This window comes from Hyperoodon ampullatus (assembly GCF_949752795.1).
Source record: "Hyperoodon ampullatus genome assembly, chromosome: 4".
Lineage (NCBI taxonomy): Eukaryota > Metazoa > Chordata > Mammalia > Artiodactyla > Ziphiidae > Hyperoodon > Hyperoodon ampullatus.
In genome coordinates this window covers 119,969,974-119,991,641 of record NC_136917.1, presented here as the reverse complement: position 1 = coordinate 119,991,641, position 21,668 = coordinate 119,969,974, and the positions used below count along the sequence as shown (strand labels likewise).

At 37.0% G+C, this 21,668-nt stretch overlaps 1 protein-coding gene across 1 annotated transcript in view; it reads left to right on the top strand.

Annotated features, from left to right (window-relative positions):
• Positions 1-21,668, top strand: part of BDP1 (BDP1 general transcription factor IIIB subunit) — a gene marked incomplete at both ends in the record, with an annotated part of 91,708 nt that overhangs the window by 7,053 nt on the left and 62,987 nt on the right. The window contains 7 exons of the mRNA XM_079701958.1: positions 545-673; positions 2,821-2,954; positions 3,942-4,036; positions 12,448-12,502; positions 15,216-15,359; positions 17,766-18,047; positions 19,202-19,349. Of these exons, the coding sequence (XP_079558084.1) occupies positions 545-673; positions 2,821-2,954; positions 3,942-4,036; positions 12,448-12,502; positions 15,216-15,359; positions 17,766-18,047; positions 19,202-19,349 (987 nt within the window). The remainder of the gene's footprint in view (positions 1-544; positions 674-2,820; positions 2,955-3,941; positions 4,037-12,447; positions 12,503-15,215; positions 15,360-17,765; positions 18,048-19,201; positions 19,350-21,668) is intronic.

Genomic DNA, 21,668 nt, shown 5'->3' with positions numbered 1-21,668 from the left:
TAGGTTATGTTTCTTTCAATAAGACCTAAAGGAGATAATGTAATTGAATGGAAAGTATATGGAATTTGGAGTCATTATTTGGAAACTGTGTTTAGCTTCTTGGTCTGTTCTTACTGTTGTGTAATCTAGAGCAAAAGTAATTTATCTTCTCCAAGTTTCAAATGGGCATGAAAAACTAACCCCCAAGGGTTGTTCTGAAGAGGTAATAACATGATCTGGAAACTAATGCTGTAAGGGTTATTTTTGTTAATTCCATACTCTCTGGTTGGTTTACTCTTATACTCTATTGAGAGAGAAGAGATGAGCATTTATTTCTCTTTATTTCTCTTTAATAGAGTAAAGACTCCTATTAAATGCTACTAGATAAAATTTGAGAAAATCTTATAACCATGGCCTTAACAACACATAGTATTTTCAATTAGGTTATAGGGAAAGTGGGAAATAGCTAGAAGGTTGAAAGTGCAGTAATTTGTTTTAGAAGTTCATAATGTTCAGGGAATATTTCTCATAGCTGTATGAATTAATCTACCTTTACATTTGGTAGGCAAGAAGGTAAGAGTACTCCTGATGGTGAAGATAATGGAGAAATAGAAGAGGAGATGGATGATGGGCCATTGCTGGTTCCTCGAGTAAAAGTGGCAGAAGATGGTTCTATTATTTTGGATGAAGAAAGGTAAGTTAAAAAAGAGAGAGAGAGATAGATTGTGGTTTTATGAGAACAAACGAGCTTTGTCTAATGAGAGACATTGAGTTTCTGTATTTGTCACTGTCACTTAGACTCTAGTGTTTATATTTGCATAATGGATGTTATAAATAGAAAGATGGGTTACATTCATTTATAATTTTCAGAAATTTTTATAATGCTGTCCTTTATATGAGAAGATGGTACTGCTGACCTGCCACCCACTAACCTACTACCATTGTTTTACTAATTTTACTGGTAATTGAGATGAGCTATTGAACTAATCACATGCTGTCCTTCACTGAGAATATATTTTGAAGATTGACTCAGCCTTGATGTCAATATTCAAGCTATGTATTATTAACTAATACCATATTCTGGTGTGTGGTGTTAACTATTGAAATTGCAATGAAACATAGGTTTAACATATTTTATGATTTTTAATTGACTTTCTGGCTTAATTTCTTAGCTATAATATTAAATTTCTCAAATTTGGCATTGTGGAATTTAGTTGTCTTTCCAGTGTGTGTTTTTTTTTTTTTTTTTTTTTTGCTGTACGTGGGCCCCTCACTGTTATGGCCTCTCCCGTTGCGGTGCACAAGCTCCGGCAGCGGCCACGGCTCACGGGACCAGCGGCTCCGCGGCATGTGGGATCTTCCCGGACCGGGGCATGAACCCATGTCCCCTGCATCGACAGGCGGACTCTCAACCACTGCGCCACCAGGGAAGCCCCAATGTATGTTTTTTAAAAAAGAAGATAACGGACTTCCCTGGTGGACCAGCAGTTAAGACTCCGTGCTCCCAATGCAGGGGGCCCGGGTTCAATCCCTGGTCAGGGAACTAGATCCTGCATGCCGCAGCTAAAAGATTCTTGCGTGCCGCAACTAAAGATCCCACTCGAGGGTACGAAGATCCGTGTGCTGCAACTAAGACCTGGTGCAGCCGAATAAATAAATATTTTAATTCATAGATTTATTTATTTGTTTTTGGCTGTGTTGGGTCTTCATTGCTGCACACAGGCTTTCTCTAGTTGTGGCGAGCAGGGGCCACTCCCTGCTGCGGTGTGCGGTCCTCTCACCACGGTGGCTTCTCTCGTTGCGGAGCACGGGTTCTAGGCGCGCAAGCTCTAGGCACGCGGGCTTCAGTAGTTGCGGCCCGCAGGCTCAGTAGTTGTGGCTTACAGGCTCTAGAACACAGGCTCAGTAGTTGTGGTGCACGGGCCTAGTTGCTCCGCAGCATGCGGGATCCTCCTGGACCAGGGATCGAACCTGTGTCCCCTGCATTGGCAGGCGGACTCTCAACCACGGCGCCACAAGGGAAGCCCCTAAATAAATATTTTAAAAAATAAAAAAAGAAGTTAAATTAGTAAGGAAATAAAAAAGAGGGATGGAAAGTCTTCTGACAGTTTTATTAGTAATAAATTGTTTTATACTATGTAAATTCTATGATAAACGTAAATGTAATACTATTAATGATAATTGTTTTTTTTTTTTTTTTTTTTTTTTTGTGGTACGCGGGCCTCTCACTGTTGTGGCCTCTCCCGTTGCGGAGCACAGGCTCCGGATGCGCAGGCTCAGCAGCCACGGCTCACGGGCCCAGCCGCTCCGCGGCACATGGGATCCTCCCAGACCGGGGCACGAACCCGCATCCCCTGCATCGGCAGGCGGACTCTCAACCACTGCGCCACCAGGGAGGCCCCAATGATAATTGTTTTTGCATATTGTTTCCACTATTTGGTGATGATGATTTTATTGGTAATTAAATTCTTAAAAGCATATTTAACTGCTTTGTGTGCAGGAATATAAAATGTAAATATAAAATGCTTATATTTCACAGTATCCCCTGTTGGGTATTGCATGATAAGATAATATATATTAAATATAGGGGACATGCAGAAGTCAGTAAAAAACAATTATTTAGGTGGCCTAAAGATATTTTGTAAATTTTATATTGCTGTTAAGGATTTTGAAAAAAAGTTGACATTTATTTTTGCTTCCTAGAGTGAACATCTGCAGATTCTTGGAAAATATGCATGCTTCAAATGTATATTATACTTTTGATATGATTTTGCCATGGTACATTTCAAAATATAGCTATTAAAATCTCACTTACTATTTGTTTCCTTACTTGTTTTTCAGTTTAACTGTAGAAGTTTTAAGGACGAAAGGCCCCTGTGTTGTTGAGGAAAACGACCCCATATTTGAGCGTGGTTCTACAACTACATACTCCAGCTTTAGGAAAAACTATTACTCTAAACCATGGTCAAATAAAGGTAACTGATTTTCATTTTAAATTGTGTAGATTATTTATTGGAAATAAGGTGAATTATTTTCTCGGTTTCTGAATTAAACCAGGTCTCCCCTAAGTTAAAAAAAAAAAAAAAAAAAAAGCAAACTAGCAAATTTTTCTCTCTAGCTAATTTTATTGGCACCTTTCCCCTGCCCCCCACGATGGGACTATACCTCTGACTTTATCTTAGAAATCTTTTGAGGAGTTAGCATTATGGTCATTTTGATTGGAATATTCTTTGTCAAATCCCTGTACAACAAATACCATTTTAATGAAAAATGAACAATATTTCTAATGCTCCTAATAATGTTCTACCTCACTATTATGTAACACAGTCTTTAATGATAAAAAGTACACAGTTAGAAAAGTATATATTACCTATTGCAAGCTGTTGCTTAGTACTTACTTTTATTATAAAAATAATACAGTTTATTTTGGGAAAAAATTCAGACACAACAGAATAATACAGAATGAAAAGAAATATTCCCTTCTTTGACTTCCTCAATCCTGTTATCTTGAGGTTACTTCTATTAGCAGTTTCTTGTGTATTTTTCTAGCTACTTTCTTTCACATACTACTTAGAACGTCTTAGTTGCTTACATAGCAGCAGTATTATACTGGTTATGACTGACAGTTTTCTTCAAGGGACTTGAGACCAGATAGGCAGAATGTCTTTTTAAAAATTCCAGCTGCTTTGGTTTGAACATGCAAATTTCTTAAACCATGTTTCTATATAAAAGTTTAAAGAAGGTGTTTATAGATCCATGAGTTTCCTTGCAGTAAAATTGAGATTTGTCTTGTACGTGTATGTAGATATATTTCTATGATAAAAGATTTACTGGACTTTAATAAAAAACTTAAGTACTGTCAAATTTATTTTTAATTCAAAATATATACTTAGGTAAGATTCTTTTCCTCTGAAATATTTAGAAGATTATTCTCAGTCTTTCTAAATCTTTTACTTTTACAGAAACTGATATGTTTTTTTTAGCCATCAGCATGGTAGGAACTGACTTTTCTATGATTGGACAGCTTTTTCCTCACAGAGCAAGGATAGAAATTAAGGTAAAGTAAACCCATTATGTTTGTTGATCGAAAAGAGACTAAAAATTACTATTTTTTTAACCTTTGGTTGAAATCTCCGTCCATCCTTTTTCACTACTGTGTTTTTGGTACATCTGTCCTTTATAGCTCAAAAAGTAATGTAGTATTTCTCAATTCTAAAATGAGTACAGGGCTTCCCTGGTGGCGCAGTGGTTAAGAGTCCGCCTGCCAATGCAAGGGACACGGGTTCGAGTCCTGGCCTGGGAAGATCCCACATGCCGCGGAGCAAGTAAGCCCGTGTGCCACAACTACCGAGCCTGCGCTCTAGAGCCCGCAAGCCACAACTACTGAGCCCACGTGTCACAACTACTGAATCCTGCATGCCTAGAGCCTGTGCTCCGCAACAAGAGAAGCCACTGCAATGAGAAGCCTGTGCACTGCAATGAAGAGTAGCCCCTGCTCACCACAACTAGAGAAAGCCGGCACGCAGCAACAAAGACCCAACCAAAAATAAAAGAAACAAATAAATAGATAAATTTTAAAAAATAATAAAAAAAAATGAGTACAATCTCTTTAACCTGAGTATTATATTTTCTTATTTATATCTTCCTACTTCTAAAATGGATTTGAGGGAGTACCAATAAAGCCAGTGAAACTTAAGATAAAAGAAGAGTTAGGTAATGAAAAGAGGAGGTAAATGTACCAGATCTTTTGGGTTAAGGGTAGATTTTGAACACAAAATATATACTGAATTTCCTAGGAAGAGAACATGCTGAGTTATATAGTTCTCAATATCTGGTCTAACCGTTGCTTTCCTAGGCCACCTTAACTTTGGGGGCAACCAGTGATACTATTTTTTTTTTCCAGTGATACTATTAACAACAGCAATGATGTTAATCAATTAGTGCTTTAATATGCCTAAAAGAATGATCTTTCTCTATTTTATAGTTCCTTTTGCTGATAAACTTCATTACCAGTTTCCTGGGTTGGAGTGCATTTGAGTGCACACCATGTTGCTCTAGTGCATTTCTAATTCATAGTGAGATTTTTATCTAACCATGGGCTTTTTCTTTCATTAATTAAAGATTTTTTTTTTCTTGAACTAGACTAGGCATGGACTAATTTACTGGGAACCGTGTACAGTGTAATAGTCATGCTATTTCTGCAAAAGATGAGACATTTTTTATATTCTTTATGTTCCTTTTCAAATGTTGATCTCTGATATAAGGAGAACAGAATGTTAAAGTTCTGTGAAGGCTAGAAGTTGATCGTATAGGGGAGCCCTCAGATGTGACTAATGATAAGTTTGTCAGTAGACTATTTCTTTTAGAAGCAGTTTATACTCTTCCATTAAAAGTTTAGTGTGGTCCCAGCAGGTCTTTGGGCAAAGTATAGAAAAGTAAAAATGGACCAGTGAATTACATCAATTTTCAATTTAAAAAAATTTATTTATTTTATTCATTTTATTTTTGGCTGTCTTGGGTCTTCATTGCTATGCACAGGCTTTCCCTAGTTACGGTGAGTGGGGGCTACTCTTCGTTGCGGTGCGCGGGCTTCTCATTGTTGTGGCGTCTCTTGTTGCGGAGCATGGGCTCTAGGCGCTCAGGCTTCAGTAGTTGTGGCATGTGGGCTCAGTAGTTGTGGCTCACGGGCTTAGTTGCTCTGTGGCATGTGGGATTTTCCCGGACCAGGGCTCGAGCCCATGTTCCCCTGCACTGGCAGGCGGATCCTTAACGACTGCGCCACCAGGGAAGTCCTTGATTTTCAAATTTTGAACCAACCTTCTATTCCTGTGATAAATCCCAATTAGTCATACTGTATTCTTCTTTGTATATGTTGCTGATTTTTGTAATATTTTCTTGAGGATTTTTTGCATCTTTGTTCATGAGGGTATTGGTTCATAATTTTCTTTTAGTGTCTTTGTGTTTTTGGTACCAAGGTTATGGTGGTCATAGAAAATGAGTTGGAAAGTGTTCCCTCTTATTATCTGAGAAAATTTGTTTAAGATTAGTATTATTCCTGTTTTTAATGTTTGATAGAATTTACCAGTGAAACCATCTGGGCCTATGGTTTCCTTTGGAGGAAGGGTTTTGATTATAAATGCAATTTCTTTAATACATATAGGGGTATTTATAGTTTCAGTTTTTTCTTGTGTCAGTTTAGATGCTAAGTTGTTGAATTTATAGGCATAAACATTTCATACTATTCACTTACCATTTTAATGTTTGTAGGATTTATAGTGATATATCTAATTGATTAATGATTTTTCTTTCTCTTTTCTTTTTCCTTGTCTTGCTAAAGGTTTTTGACTTCCAAAAGTCTTTTAATGAGCCAACTTTTAGCTATGTTAAGTTTTCAATTGTTTGTGTGTTTTCGTTGGTTTAAAAAAAACTCTTTAGCATTTCTTTCCTTCTTCAGGCATACCTCGTTTTATTGCACGTCACAGATACTGCGTTTTTTTTTTTTTACAAATTGAAGTTTTGTGGCAAACCATCTGCATTGTCAGATGATGGTTAGCATTTTTTAACAATAAAATATTTTTTAATTAAGTATGTACATTGTTTTTTTTAGACATAATGCTATTGTACACTTAATAGACTACTTCACTGTAATGTAAATGTAACTCTGCTGTGCACTGGGAAACCAAAAAAAAAAACCCCAAAAACGTGTGTGACTTACTTTATTGCGATATTCACTTTATTGCAGTGGTCTGGAACTGAACCTGCAATATCCTCAAGGTATGCCTGTATTTACTTTGGGTTTAATTTTCTCTGTTTTTTTCTAGCTTCCTTAGATGAAAACTTAGAACATAGATTTTAAACCCTTCTTTTTTAATGTAGAAATTTAAAGCTATACATTTTCATCTAAGCTGTAAATGTATCCCATAATATTGATACACTGTTTTCATTATCATTCAGTTAAAAATATTTTCTAGTTGCCCTTATGATTTCTTTTTTTTTTTTAATATTTATTTATTTATTTTTGGCTGCATTGGGTCTTCGTTGCTGCGTGTGGGCTTTCTTGAGTTGTATCAAGTGGGGGCTACTCTTTGTTGCGGTGCACCTGCTTCTCATTGTGGTGGCTTCTCTTGTTGCAGGGCATGGGCTCCAGGCACATGGGCTCAGCAGTTGTGGCGCATGGGCTTAGTTGCTCCACGGCATGTGGGATCTTCCCAGACTAGGGCTTGAACCCGTGTCCCCTGCATTGGCAAGTGGATTCTTAACCACTGAGCCACCAGGGAAGTCCTTCCCTTGTGATTTCTTCCTTGACATGTCAATTGTTTAGAAGTGTGTTTAATTTCCAACATTGGGACATTTCTAAATATCTTACTGTTATTCTTTTCTTTGACATTCTGAATGTCAAAGGACATAATATGTAAGATTTCAAGCTTTTTGAAATTTGTTGAGATTTATTTTAAAACCTATCATACTTGCGGCACTTCTCTGGCGGTCCAGTGGTTAAGATTCTGCACTTCCACTGCAGGGGGTGTGAGTTCGATCCCTGGTCAGGTTATAAGATCCCACATGACGCCCCGCATGGCCAAAAAAAAGCCTATCATACTCTCACCTTGGTCAGTGTGCACTTGAAATGAATATATGTTCTGTAGTTGTTGGGTGTGGGGTCATCTAGTTCTGTCAGTTACTGAGAGAAGAGTTGACACGTCTAACCACAATTGCAGATTTGTGTTTCTCTCTTTAGATTGATCCATTTTTTTCCCTTTCCTTTTCTTTTCTTTTTTCTTTTTGGCACACTCATTTATTTTTATTTATTTATTTTTAAAATTGAAGTATAGTTGATTTACAGTGCTGTGCCAATCTTTGCTGTACAGCAGTGACTCAGTTATACACATAGAGACATTCTTTTCCATTATGGTTTATTATCACAGGATATTGAATATAGATCCCTGTGCTACACAGTAGGACCTTGTTGTTTATCCATTCTAAATGTAATAGTTTGCATCTACCAACCCCATACTCCTAGTCCATCCCTCTCCCCACCCTCCAACCCCCCAGGCAACCACAAGTCTGTTCTCTACGTCTATGAGTCTGTTTCTGTTTTGTAGATAGGTTCATTGTATCTACAGGAAATGTTCATTGTATTCTTATGTTGCCCCTGATAAAAATAAAGCAAAATGTCTGTTTTACATCTCTGTTAATAACTTAGTTCATTTATGTTTAATGTGATAATTGATATGGCTGTGTTTAAGTCTACCAGCTCACTATTTCCCATTCATTCCATCTGTTTTTTACTCATCTTTTCCTGCTTTATTTGGGGTTAATCAAATTTTTTTAGTATTATATTTTATTTCTATTGTACCTTTTTACTCTTTACATAATATCCTCTTAGAAGAAGAATTCTATTTACCTTCCATCCTTCATTCTATTACATGTTTTACTTCTACTTATAAACCCCACTACACATGAACTTATTTTAGCTTAGAGAGTGTTTTGTTTTTAACAGAAATTTAGCAGATTAAAGAAACTACAGTTAACCCTTGAATAATGCAGGGGTTAGGAATGTCGATCCTCCTTGCAGTCAAAAATCTGAGTATAACTTATAGTTGGCCTTTCATATCTGCGATTCCTCTGTATCTGCAGTTATGTATCCATGGATTCAGCCAAACTCGGACTGTGTAGTACTGTAGTATTTACTATTGAAAAATATTCACGTATTTAAGTGGACCCACACAGTTCAAAGTTAGGTTGTTCAAGAGTCAACTGTAGTCTTTAATATTTAGCCACATGTTTACCATTTCTGATGCTTTTCACTCCTTCTTGTAGTTCTGAATACCCTATCTGCTGTTTAAAAATTCTTTCAGCTTTCATTTTTCTGAAAGACTCTTTTTAGTCTCATTTTTGCTAGGTATACAAGTCTGGTTGGATAGTTTTTCCTTTCAGTGCATTTAAAATGTCATTCCATTGTCCACTGGCCTCCAGTGTTTCTGATGAAAAGTCAGCCATCACTCATGTCATTCATGTCATGAATTGCTTTTCTTTTTTGTTTTTAAGGTTTTCTTTTTTTAAATTTATTTTATTCAAGTATAGTTGATTTGCAGTGTTGTGTTAATTTCTGCTGTACAGCAGAGTGATTCAGTTATACATATATATGAATTGCTTTTCTGTGACTGCTTTCAAGATTTTTTCTTTAACTTTGGTGTTCAGCAGTTTGTTTATGATTTGCCCAAGAGTTGTTTTTTAAAAATGTTTTTTCTGCTTTGTTCCCTGCTTCTGGTACTCCGCTTACCTGTGTCAGTTTGCATGAAATTGTATTACAGATTACTAAAGCTCTGTCCATTTTTTTTCCCAGTCTTTTTTCTTTATTTCAGTTTGGTTAGTTTCTGGTATCATGTTTATATGTTCACTGATCCTGTCTTCTGCTATCTTCAGTCTGCTGTTAAGCCCATTCAGTGAATGTTTCATTTCTGATATTACACCTTTCATTTCTGTAATTTCACCTTGGTTATTTTTCTTGGTTTCCATTCCTCTGCTAAGATTTCTGTATCTGTTCATTCCATATTTTCCTTTAAATCCTTGAACATATAACAGGTGCTTTAACTTTCTCATCTGCTAATTTCAACATCTGGGTCATATTGGGATCTGTTTCTGTTGACTCTTTTTATTTCCTTGACTGCATCACATTTTCCTGTCTTTTCTCATGTCTTGTGGATTTTTTTTTTCAGTTGCATGTTGGACATTGTGGATATGTTGCACAGTGTCTGGATTATGTTTGTTTTTATTTTGTATTTTTTTCCTTTAAAGAGTGTTTAGTTCTAGAAGGCAGTTAATATATTGCCAACTCTCCTTATTCTTCCCAAGACTTGGTTTTAGGCTTTATTAAGACTGGTCCTTACTCTAGGTTTCTCATCTGAACTACAGAAAATAATTTGTTACTGTTTTCTAATTTTTTCTAAGGGTGGTCTTATTACACCATTCTAGGTGTACAGGAAAGAAGGTGATTCATTACATGTAGTATATCCCTTAGGGCATTAGGGCTTAATTCTCATGCTAGAACCTCAACTGAGAACTACTCTAGGGTGTGATCCCTGTCTCTAAGTGGTGGCTGTTCTGGTGTCTGAGGTGAATGTTTGGATGTTAACAAAATCTTTCCATTCATGTGGGAAGAACCCTGTCATCTCACTATGTTACGTGACCTCTAGTATCTTCTTTTTGCTCCCGCCCCTGTAATAGCTGTTCTCCACTAGAGCTTATGCTCTGGGCATATGGAACCCAGACCAACAGCCTATGAGATACTTCTACCAGGCTTGTGAGACTCCTCTTTAAATAGCTCTCTTCTCTGTAGAACCCAGCCCCTAAAGATTATCTACTTACTCAGCTCAGTAGGATCTCTGTTCTCTGTTTGGCCTTTTTCTCTCTTTCATTGGTTAGGAAATTTAGCCCAGGCAGACAGCCAGGGTGAACGTTGGTACATCTTTTGTGTTTCCCTTCTCTCTGGGATTGTGGGATTGTAGTCTTGCTCTGCCTATTGTCTAGTGCTTGAAAATAGTTGATGCACTTATTTTGTTTGGTGTTAAAGTTATTTATGTTGGGTTGGATATGTGGAACTAGCTCGTTACCAGTTTTTGTCAGGGCCAGAGATGGAAATTATGGGATTTATTTTATAATTGTGGAATTTGGCCTACAGTGGTTCCTGCCTATGAATTCAATGATTAATATCAGGGAATTCCCTGGTGGTCCAGTGGTTAGAACTCTGTGCTTTCACTGCTAGGGCCTGGATTTGATCCCAGGTCCGGGAACTAAGATCTCACAAGCTGTGTGGGGTGGCCAGAAAAAAAAAACGATTAACATCAATACATTCTTCAAAAATATTTTAAATTGTTCTGGATTATATTCTCAAGTAAAATATGATGTAGCAATGTTTTAGAATTGAATAAAGCCTAAAGCCTACTGGTATTTCTCTCAGGATGTTTAATTTAGTGATTGTAGTCTGTCACTTTTTATGTGACTTTTGTTACATGTGGACCTGACTTTTGTTAACTTTTGAGGAAATGTTTGAAGAATAATATGATCTTTTAAGGGAGAAAGGTGATCTTCCTTGAAAACTTCTATATTACTTGGTAGTAAGTTTTATGAGGAAAAATAAAGAATGGAATAGAGGGATAATCTGTAGGTTGAAAGATGTTAGTCACATGAAGTTTTAAAAAAATAGGAACGGCTAAACTGTAGAGCTTAAGGATGTACACTTGGATGATAAACAGTGAGGAAATGTAAGAAAGTGATTGCTTTAAAGCCAGGTTAGGACTTCCCTGGTGGTGCAGTGGTTAAGAATCCACCTGCCAATGCAGGGGACACAGGTTCGATCCCTGGTGTGGGAAGATCCCACATGCCGCGGAGCAAGTAAGCCTGTGTGCCACAACTACTGAGCCTGTGCTCTAGAGCCTGTGAGCCACAACTGCTGAGCCCACGTGCCGCAACTACTGAAACCAGAGTGCCTAGAGCCCGTGCTCCACAACAAGAGAAGCCACCACAAGGAGAAGGCTGTGCACCACAGCAAAGAGTAGCCCCCACTCGCCACAAGTAAAGAAAGCCTGCGCGCAGCAACAAAGACCCAACACAGCCAATAAATAAATAAATAAATTAATTAATTAATTAATAAAAAAATATAAAGTCAGGTTAGTGGGTAGTTTCTTTTGGAGGGAAGAAGGGGGCCGTGAAGAGGTTCTTTATTTTGTGTGAATTTTCTCTCTTTTTTTTCCAATAAAACGATTTTTGTATTTTTACTAAAAGCTTTTAGACCACTGATATGTAGAAGGGAGAGATTGGCTGATCGTTCCCTCCTGCAGGGTGTGTTTGTGTATGTGTATGCCCTCAGACTTTCTAATGACCTTAGGATGCATTGAACCCTAAACCTTAACCATCTCCATCTTAAAGGAGGTACTCTGGAGTGGAATTGGGAATGGGGCTCTTTGGTGCTCAGAAAAGCATGAGGAAATGTCCCTTAATACAAAGAAGTTTCTAAACATAAACTTGGCCTGCTTCAAAATTTTGCTTAGTTGTTTCTTTACAGTTTCCCCTCCATGCCATTAAAAACAGAATAATAATGTAAGAGGTTTAACTTGATATGAATATACTAGTTTTTAAAGAGTTAATACTGGTTAGCTTAATTGATTACAGTTTGATCTGTTTCCATGCTAGTTGACTTTATTTTTTTTCTATCCTCTGTAAATCCAGTTTCCATTGCTAATTCATGTTATTGATCATAAGGAGGAGCACAGAGCTCAGTATAAATCTTTCATTTCTATTTTTTAAAAGGTAAGGGTTTAAGTAACTCGCCTATTAGCAAAGACGTATTATTTATTAGAGAATCATATGTTATTATAAGAATTTTATTTTGATGCTTTTTTTAAAGACATAATCTGCACTTGTTTAATGGGAGAAAATTACCAAAGGGTTTTTGTTTTGTTTTGTTAACAGAATAAATTTAAACGTGAAGAGAAAACAAATGGATGGAGAATAGACAAAGCATTCCGTAAGTATTAAGACCTCTTTCACAAGGAATCATTTGGAGATTCTAAAAAATGACCAGTGTTTTGTCTTTGGTTCCAATGTGTTTTAGATTTGTTTCATCCCTATATTGTCATAGGAAGAGTAAGACTGGAAATTTTTCTCTTTAGCAGTTCAGGTCTGGCAGTTGATACAGATCTATAGGCAAGGGAATAGCTAAAACATCAAAAAGCAAGTAAGCAGAGTTCTGAGTCCAAGAAATTAGGGGGACTGAAGATACTATTTCTAAGTGCTCTTTATTCTGGAGGAACTGTATTGAAGAAGAAGTTAATTGTTTCTGGAAGATATTACACTATAGATGATTCCTTACCTACTGTGGTAAGTCTGTCATTCAAGTCAGTAATACAGACCACCTGCTGTGTGCTAGTCACTGTTGTAGGCATTGAGGATATCATGGTGAACAGGGCAGATGGAGAATCCTGCTTTTAGAGCCTTAAGTCTAATTGGGTGGAGGAGGAATATAATTGGTAAGCAGGATAATTTCAGATAGTGATTAATTTCTAAGAAGAAAAAAGAGGGAGTTGGGGTGGGTGTTTAGATTGGGTATTAAGGAAGTTCTGTCTGAAGAGGTGATTTTTTTTAAAATAAATTTATTTGTTTTATTTATTTATTTTTGGCTGCATTGGGTCTTCGATGCTGCACATGGGCTTTTCTCTAGTTGCGGCGAGCGGGGGCTACTCTTTGTTGCTGTGCGTAGGCGTCTCACTGCAGTGGCTTCTCTTGTTGTGGAGTACGGGCTCTAGGCGCACGGGCTTCAGTAGTTGTGGCTCGCAGGCTCAGTAGTTGTGGCTCGTGGGCTCTAGAGCACAGGCTCAGTAGTTGTGGCGCACAGGCTTAGCTGCTCCGCAGCATGTGGGATCTTCCTGGACCAGCGCTCGAACCTGTGTCCCCTGCATTGGCAGGCAGATTCTTAACCACTGTGCCATCAGGGAAGCCCCTGAAGACGTGACGTTTGAATTTAGACCTGATTTGAAGTAATGATGTATACCTTTCAGCTTTTAACTAATAGCCTCATTAAAATGAACATTGTTTCTTTTTAAGTCCAGAGAACTACATCAAGGGATCTGTAAAGAAAAACAGAATTAAATGTACTATTTAAAGTAGTTCCTGTATTCTTTGTTTGGAATATAATTACCAACATTTCATGATTAATAAGTGTATTCAGGGGCTTCCCTGGTGGCGCAGTGGTTGAGAGTCTGCCTGTCGATGCAGGGGACACGGGTTCGTGCCCCGGTCTGGGAAGATCACACATGCCGCGGAGCGGCTAGGCCCGTGAGCCATGGCCACTGAGCCTGTGCTCCGGAGCCTGTGCTCCGCAAGGGGAGAGGCCACAACAGTGAGAGGCCCGCCTACCGCAAAAAAAAAAAAAAAAAAGTGTATTCAGTGTTCATTTGCCATAGTGCTAATCTTAGAAAAAAATTCTAAAGAGAGGTACTTAGATTGTATAGCATGTACATTTATTTTATGAGTAGACACAGAGATAGATGATTTTAAAGGTAGATTTATACCTTTAAAATTCACTGTTTGATGCTTTGTAGTGGAAATTGTTAAAACAAACAAACAAAAAAAAAAACCCAAATGGTGTTTTTTAGAACTTATCTTTTTAATTCCTCTGAGAACTTTATGGATTATTTTAGTGCTGTGTTTTTCAGAATCATTTGTGTGGAAGGTCAGAACAGATAAAAAGCTGGGTCCACAATAAAATAGGACTTTCAAGAATCTCAGGTTTGGGCTTAGTTTCCTGAGGCTAATTTATTTTTGTTTTGGTATATACCTCTTTTTCTGAGGCCATCTTGTAATCATCTTGTAATCAAAACAATATTGGAGCTTATGTATATAGAGCACCATTTTCCCTGTATTCACCCCTCTTTATTCACTGTATTTGTAGACATAGAGCTGAGGCAAGGATTGACTGACTCCTGGAGTGGATTCATTCTGGTTTGTTCATAGATTACTCTTTCTGATATAATACTGTTAATAGGTATTTAGTGAGAGTGGTCCTGACCAATATTCATTTACTATCCTCTTCGCTGATATTTGGAAGAGTAAGAGTTAATAGTGAAAGAGTTGTATAAAGTGAGGACATAAAGTGGTGGATAGGCTTTTGAGGACTTCTTAATCATCCTAGCCTTTTAAAAAAGTATATTTATAATTATGGACAGTGCAATTTATAGTTTGAGTTTTGACAAAGAGTACACCTGTGTAACCACCACACAAAACAAGCCATGGAACATTTTCATCACTCCAGCGAGGCCACTTCTTTCCCTTTCTAGTCAATCTCCACTCCTAATCCTGACCCAGGCAACTACTATTTTCATTTGAATCATCATAGGTTAGTTTATCTTGTTCTAGGACGTTTTATTCATAGAGTCATACAGTATATACTCTTTTATGTTTGGCTTCTTTCACTCAGCATGTTTTTGAGATTCACCTATATTATTGCTTGTATCAGTAGTTCCTTTTCTTTTTTTTATTTTTTAAACTAATATAGTTTGTTCCTTTTTATTGCTCAGTGGTGTTCTGTTGTGTGACTGTACTATAGTGATTAGAGTTCTTTGTCCGTTCTCCTGCTAAGCCCATTCGCTTTTGATGTTATATTTAAGAAAAATTAAAACTTGAAAGTTCTTTTCCTTTTTTTAAAATAAAAACTTGAAGTTTCTTTTTTTTTTTTTAAACAGAGGAAAAGCGCCCTTTTGACTTCGATTTTTTTGCTCATTTGCTTCAGAAAGTTCTTGCTGAAGAAGAGAAAAGAAAACAAAAATCTGTTAAAAATCAGACTTCAAAGGAGAAGAAGTCCTCTAAATCACAGAAAAATGTAAAAGGTATTTATTTAAAAGAAAGTGTGTTATTTTACTTAATAATAATAGGCTTGCAATATTGTCCCTCAAGTCTTAGGGTGTTCATATGTAGTTCAGGTAGTTGAGATCATCAGGACATCCGACTGGAGGGAATTGATTTTTCTTCAATCTTCTAGTTATCTGGCCCCAAACAGCAACTCCCTTTTAAATTTTATAATTGGATGGCTGGGCTATTTGACATCTTTCTTGCATTGAGGGCATAGTTGTAGCTAATAAAGGAGCATCAGAATATTGGGGTGTCATGTTTGGTTACTTATTATCATTTTTATCTGTAAAACAAATCTGGCACAAAAGTCTAAAAAAAAAAAAAAGGAACTCTAATACTTTGGGCTTGTGACTCAACTGTGTTGTTTGAGCACACCTTATTTCTGAGGGTTAATGTTGACTTGTACCAGGTAGGAAATTGTTTATATGTGGGTATTTCTATTTTTAGGCTTATATTTTCTTAACTGTTTGAATTCTGATCTGAGGACAATGTTTAGCTATAATCACATAATTTAAAGGATCTTTGAACTACGGGGAACCTTATATATTAATTATACATTCCAGCCCCTTTCCTTTTGTTTTAATAACCCAGAAATAACCTCAGAGATCCTAAGTCATTTTTTCCTAAGGTCTCACAGTCTTAGTAGTGGTACAGGCAGGACTCAAGCTAGGACTGTGAGAGCCTGTGTAGGGGGACCCCAAGAGCACCCCCAGGTTCAATTATTTGCTAGGACTCACAGGATTCAACATATAGTTGTACAGACAACTGAGATTTATTACAATGAAAGTATACAGAGCAAAATTGGCAAAGGGAAAGGCACATAGGTCAAAGTCTAGGGAAAAGAAATAAAGCTTCCAAGAATCCTCTACCAGTAGAGTCACACAGGATGTGCTTAATTCCCCAACAACAAGTAGGAATGAGGTATGTAAAAAGCTGTCTACCAGGGAAGCTTGTTAGAAAGTCAGCACCCAAGATTTTTATTAGAGGTTGGTCATGTAGATACCTTCTTCCTGGAATGTACCAGAATTCAAAACTCCCAAAAGGAAAGCATTTGTTCAGCATAAACCACATTGTTTGTTTAAACAATTTAGGTATAGCGAGCCCCTTTTGTCAGTTAGGCTGGTGGGAACTCTCCCCAAACCTAAGTTTCCAGACACAACCCTAGGGCCAGCCTTTTAAGGAGGCCTTTCAAAGGAGAGCAGTGAGGCCTGCTTTGTTAACTCCTTCTGCACAGAGCCAATATAGAACTTCTTTTTCTAGAGAATAGTGCCCCTATCTTTTTAAAAGTAGTATTGATAACTGCAAAGTTATTTCATTCTTTAGTCATTTTTTTTACGTACATAGCCCTGGGAAATTAAAATAGATATATTAATCTATCACTAATCTTGTGGTTATTATGTTACAGTGATAGCATGAGTAACTCACTGTATCTTATTTAATGTGAGAACTTTTCAGGCACTTTGTTACAAGTCTCAGAATTTAAAAATTGCTGATTATTATTCTGATAAAGAAGAAATCTAGGGCCTCCCTGGTGGCGCAGTGGTTGAGAGTCCGCCTGCCGATGCAGGGGATACGGGTTCGTGCCCCGGTCTGGGAGGATCCCATATGCCGCGGAGCGGCTGGGCCCGTGAGCCATGGCTGCTGAGCCTGCGCATCCGGAGCCTGTGCTCTGCAACGGGAGAGGCCACAACAGTGAGAGGCCCGCATACCACAAAAAAAAAAAAAAAAAAAAAAAAAAAAAAAAAGAAGAAATCTAGCATATTTTCTTAGTTTTAAAATCTTGTTTTGACTTTTTTTGAATAAAAATAAATAACATTTTATTATTTTTGTTTTTTAAAATGTAATTCATTATTTTCATCTTTTGATACAGTTAACTATTAATATGCCTTCAAAAAAAGGCACTAGAAATTGTTTAAAAATATTTGTTAATAAGGTTGTTCATTGAAAAACAAAGGATACAGAAAATAAAATACTTGAACTCTCTCTTGTACCCTGCCCTCAAAGTCTTAGCTTTCTTAGGGATGATTGTTAGTAAACTCTTTTCTATGCCTATATATGTGTATGTCTTAGAGTATATGTAATTGTTTTTCTTAAAATAAAAGTGTGGTGATACTGTGTATATTGTTCTGCAACTTGATTTTTTTTTAAGGCAACAATATTTTTTGAAATCTTGTACATGACTACATACAAACCTACCTCATTGTTATTTGCTGCATGGATTTCTATAGCATAAATATATTATAACTTATTTAGTCATTCTCTATTGGACAGTTTAGGTTGTCTTTAAATTTTCACTCAGACATCCTTAAGTGTTTATCTTCTCCACCTTTAAGAATTTTTCTGTAGGCTGTTTTTATATTTATAACAATTTCTCTTACTTTAAGTGAAAAAAGTTGCCAGTGAAAGAGTGAATGATAATCCAGATGAGTCTGTGAGCACTAGAATTTCAGACACAGAAGGATCTCAAAAGGATGCTCAGACAGTTGAAGAAGAACAACAGTCTCTGACTTTATCAGGACAGGATTCAGAACAGAATGCATTAGAACAAGATATAAATCAAAAGAAAAGGAGAAGAAAGAATCAGGATGAAGGTAGTGAACAAGAGGTAAATCTTTCAGGAAATGCCACTGTTCAGCCAGGCTCTTCTAAAGGAGAAAAACACAAAAGTAAGTGTATTACATATTTTAATAGCCCCTATATTACTTGTGAAGACATGTACACTAATATGATGTATAACTTAACTACTTTTCTTCTGGATAGTAGCAACTAATAATGCTTATTTATTGGTTCTGTATTCATGGTACTGTGTTAAACCCTTTTACTTTTAATTTAAAGAAAAAACGTTTATTAAAAAAAGAGTGAAATGGGGAGATATTTCTCTCAAGTTTGTCTCTGAGATGTGTTACCTCCTATGTACTCACATTAACAGTTATTCTAAGTCATGTGCATATAATTAAACGTGTATTGTGTCTGTTAATAAATCACAGGTTTTCATGTTCTGCCTCTACAGAGCACCTCTATGAACCCAAAATAAGTTGTTTAATTTGTATAAAAGGTACTAGAATAAGTATTCCTCTCATTTTTCTTTTCATTTTTCTTTTTTAAAACTCCCTAGAATACAGACATTTTGACACTTGTGAGTCACTAGGGAATGAGAGCTAAGAGTTTAGGGAAGTCTCGGTCTCTTTCTTGAAGAATTCATGTATAGATTACTTAAAGCAGATAACCAAGTAAAGAGAGGAAAAAAAATAGTAACAGACCAGAACAACCTTTCTGTAGAATTTAAGTTTTATGTGGTTCAACTTCACCAATAAGATTTTAATAAGTGAATCCTGATAGATAGCATAGTGTGATTTATAAGCATCATAATATGCTCTTTGTGGCTTAGTAGTAAAGACATTACATATAAAGCAGAATAGCTCAACTTTTTTTTTTTTTTTTTTTGCGGTACGCGGGCCTCTCACTGTTGTGGCCTCTCCCGCTGCGGAGCACAGGCTCCGGACGCGCAGGCCCAGCGGCCACGGCCCACGGGCCCAGCCGCTCCGCGGCATGTGGGATCCTCCCGGACCGGGGCACGAACCCGTGTCCCCCGCATCGGCAGGCGGACTCCCAACCACTGCGCCACCAGGGAAGCCCTGGTTTTTTTTTGTTTGTTTGTTTGTTTGTTTTTGTTTTTGTTTTTTTGTCAACTTTTAAGAAATTGGACTTTGGAATAATTTCTTAATCATTACATTACAGTGTTATATGTAAATTCCTTTGTGCTTTAAATATATATGTTTTTGCTATCATTTTTATAATAATATGCATTTTGTATTAATAGATAAATGCCTGTCTTTAAGTCCTGAAATAAATGAAGATGAAAACAATAAGGAACAAAAGCTTCCCTGTGTACAGAACACAGATGACATTGTGGGTCTATCCTCTAATGAAAAGGCTGAGAAAAGAACTGACCCTACTCTTTCACCAAGGTATTTTATGTATCTTTACTCACTTTGTCTACATCTTCTATCAGTTACCAAAGGAGTGTGAAATCTCCACCTGTAATTGTGAATTTGCTTATTTCTCTTTTCAGTTCTATTCGTTTTTCTTCATGTCTTTTGAAGCTCTTTTGTTAGGTGTATACATATCTAGGATTGTTGTATCTTCTTGGTGAAATCACCCTTTTATCATTTGTGTGATATCATTCTGGTATTGCTCTTTGTCCTGATGACTGCTATGCCACTACAGCTTTCTTGTGGTTAATGTTTGCATGGGTTTATCATTTTCTATAAAGATTTTCTCTTGATTTTTGGTTTATGTGATGTATCCTGCTGCGGTTTTTTTGTTTGTTTGTTTTTACTTGTGGTAAAAAACACATAACATGAGATCTGCTCTTCTTATGAGTTTTTAAAATGTACAGTGTTGTTAACTATGAGCACAGTGTTGTACAGCAAATCTCTAGAACATTTTCATCTTGCATGACTGAAACTCTATATCTTTTGAACAGTAACTCTTTATTTCCTCCTTACCCCAGCCCCTGGTAACCACCATTCTACTTTCTATGAGTTTGGTTACTTTAGATACTTCATGTAAGTGGAATCATAAATATTTATCCTTCTATGAGTGGCTTATTTCACCTAGCATGATGTTTTCAAAGTTCATCCATGTTGTAGCATATGAAGGATTTCTGTTTTTATGGTCAAATAATATTCCATTGTAAGTATATAGCACATTTTGTTTATTCATTTATCTGTCAATGGACATTTAGGTTGTTTCCATCTCTTGGCTATTATGAATAATGCTGCAATAAACATGGAACTGAAGATATTTCTTTGAGACCCTGTTTTCAGTTCTTCTGGATAAATACCCAGAAGGGAAATTACTGGATCATATGATAATTCTGTTTTAAATTTTTTGAAGAGCCTCCATACTGTTTTTCATTGTGGCTGCATTTTACATTCCCACCCACAGTTCATAAGAATTCCAGCTTTTCCATACTCTTGCCAGCATTTATTATTTTCTGTTTTTCTAAAAAATTAATATGTATCTTTTAATTAATACATATTTTTAATTACATATATATTTTTACAAAGTAATGTTAGTATAATATAACAGTTCCTAACAGGTGTGAGGTGATACCTCACTGTGGTTTTGATTTGCATTTCCCTGATGATTGTGATGTTGAGCATCTTTATTTTATTTTATTATTTATTTATTTATTTATTTATGGCTGCATTGGGTCTTCGTTGCTGCACGCGGGCTTATTTTAGTTGCAGCGAGTGGGAGCTGCTCTTCGTTGTGGTGCGTGGGCTTCTCATTGCAGTGGCTTCTCTTGTTGCAGAGCACGGGCCCTAGGCATGTGGGCTTCAGTAGCTGCGGCTCTCTTGTTGCAGAGCACGGGTCCTAGGCATGTGGGCTTCAGTAGCTGCGGCACGCGGGCTCAGCAGTTGTGGCCCGCGGGCTCTAGAGCACAGGCTCAGTAGTTGTGGCGCATGGGCTTAGTTGCTCCACGGCATGTGGGATCTTCCCGGACCAGGGCTCAAACTCGTGTCCCCTGCATTGGCAGGCGGATTCTTAACCACTGCGCCACCAGGGAAGTCCTTTGAGCATCTTTAAATATTACTTGTTGGCCATTTGTATGTCTTCTGTGGAGAAATGTCTATTCAATTCCTTTTCCGGTTTTTTAATTGAGTTATTTGTTTTCCTGTTACTGAGTTCTAGGAGTTCCTTTTATATTTTGGATATTAAGCCCTTATCCAGTATATGGTTTACAAATCTTTTCTCCCATTCCATAGGTTGCCTTTTGACTCTTGATTGTTTCCTTTGCTGTACAGAAAGTTTTTGGTTTGATATAGTCCCACTTGTCTATTTTTACTTTTCCTGCCTGTGCGTTTTGTGTCATGTCCAAGAAATTATTACCAATACCAATCTTATGAAGCTTTCCCCCATGTTTTCCTTTAGGCATTTTATACTTTAAGGCGTTACCTTTAATGCGGTGGGCCTGGGTTCAATCCCTGGTTGGGGAACTAAGATCCCACAAGCCACGTGGCATAGCTGAAAAAGAAAAAAAATAAAGGTGTTACCTTTGAATCTTTATTCCATTTTGAGTTGACTTTTGTGTATGGTATAAGATAAAGGTCCATTTTCTCTTTTTTTGCATATGGATATCTAGCTTTCCCAACATCATTTGCTGAAGAGATTATCCTTTTCATATTGTATAGTTTTGGCACCCTGTCAAAGATCATTTGACTGTTTATGCATGGGTCTGTTCTGTTCCATTGGTTGGCATGTACTCTCTTCTGAAAATT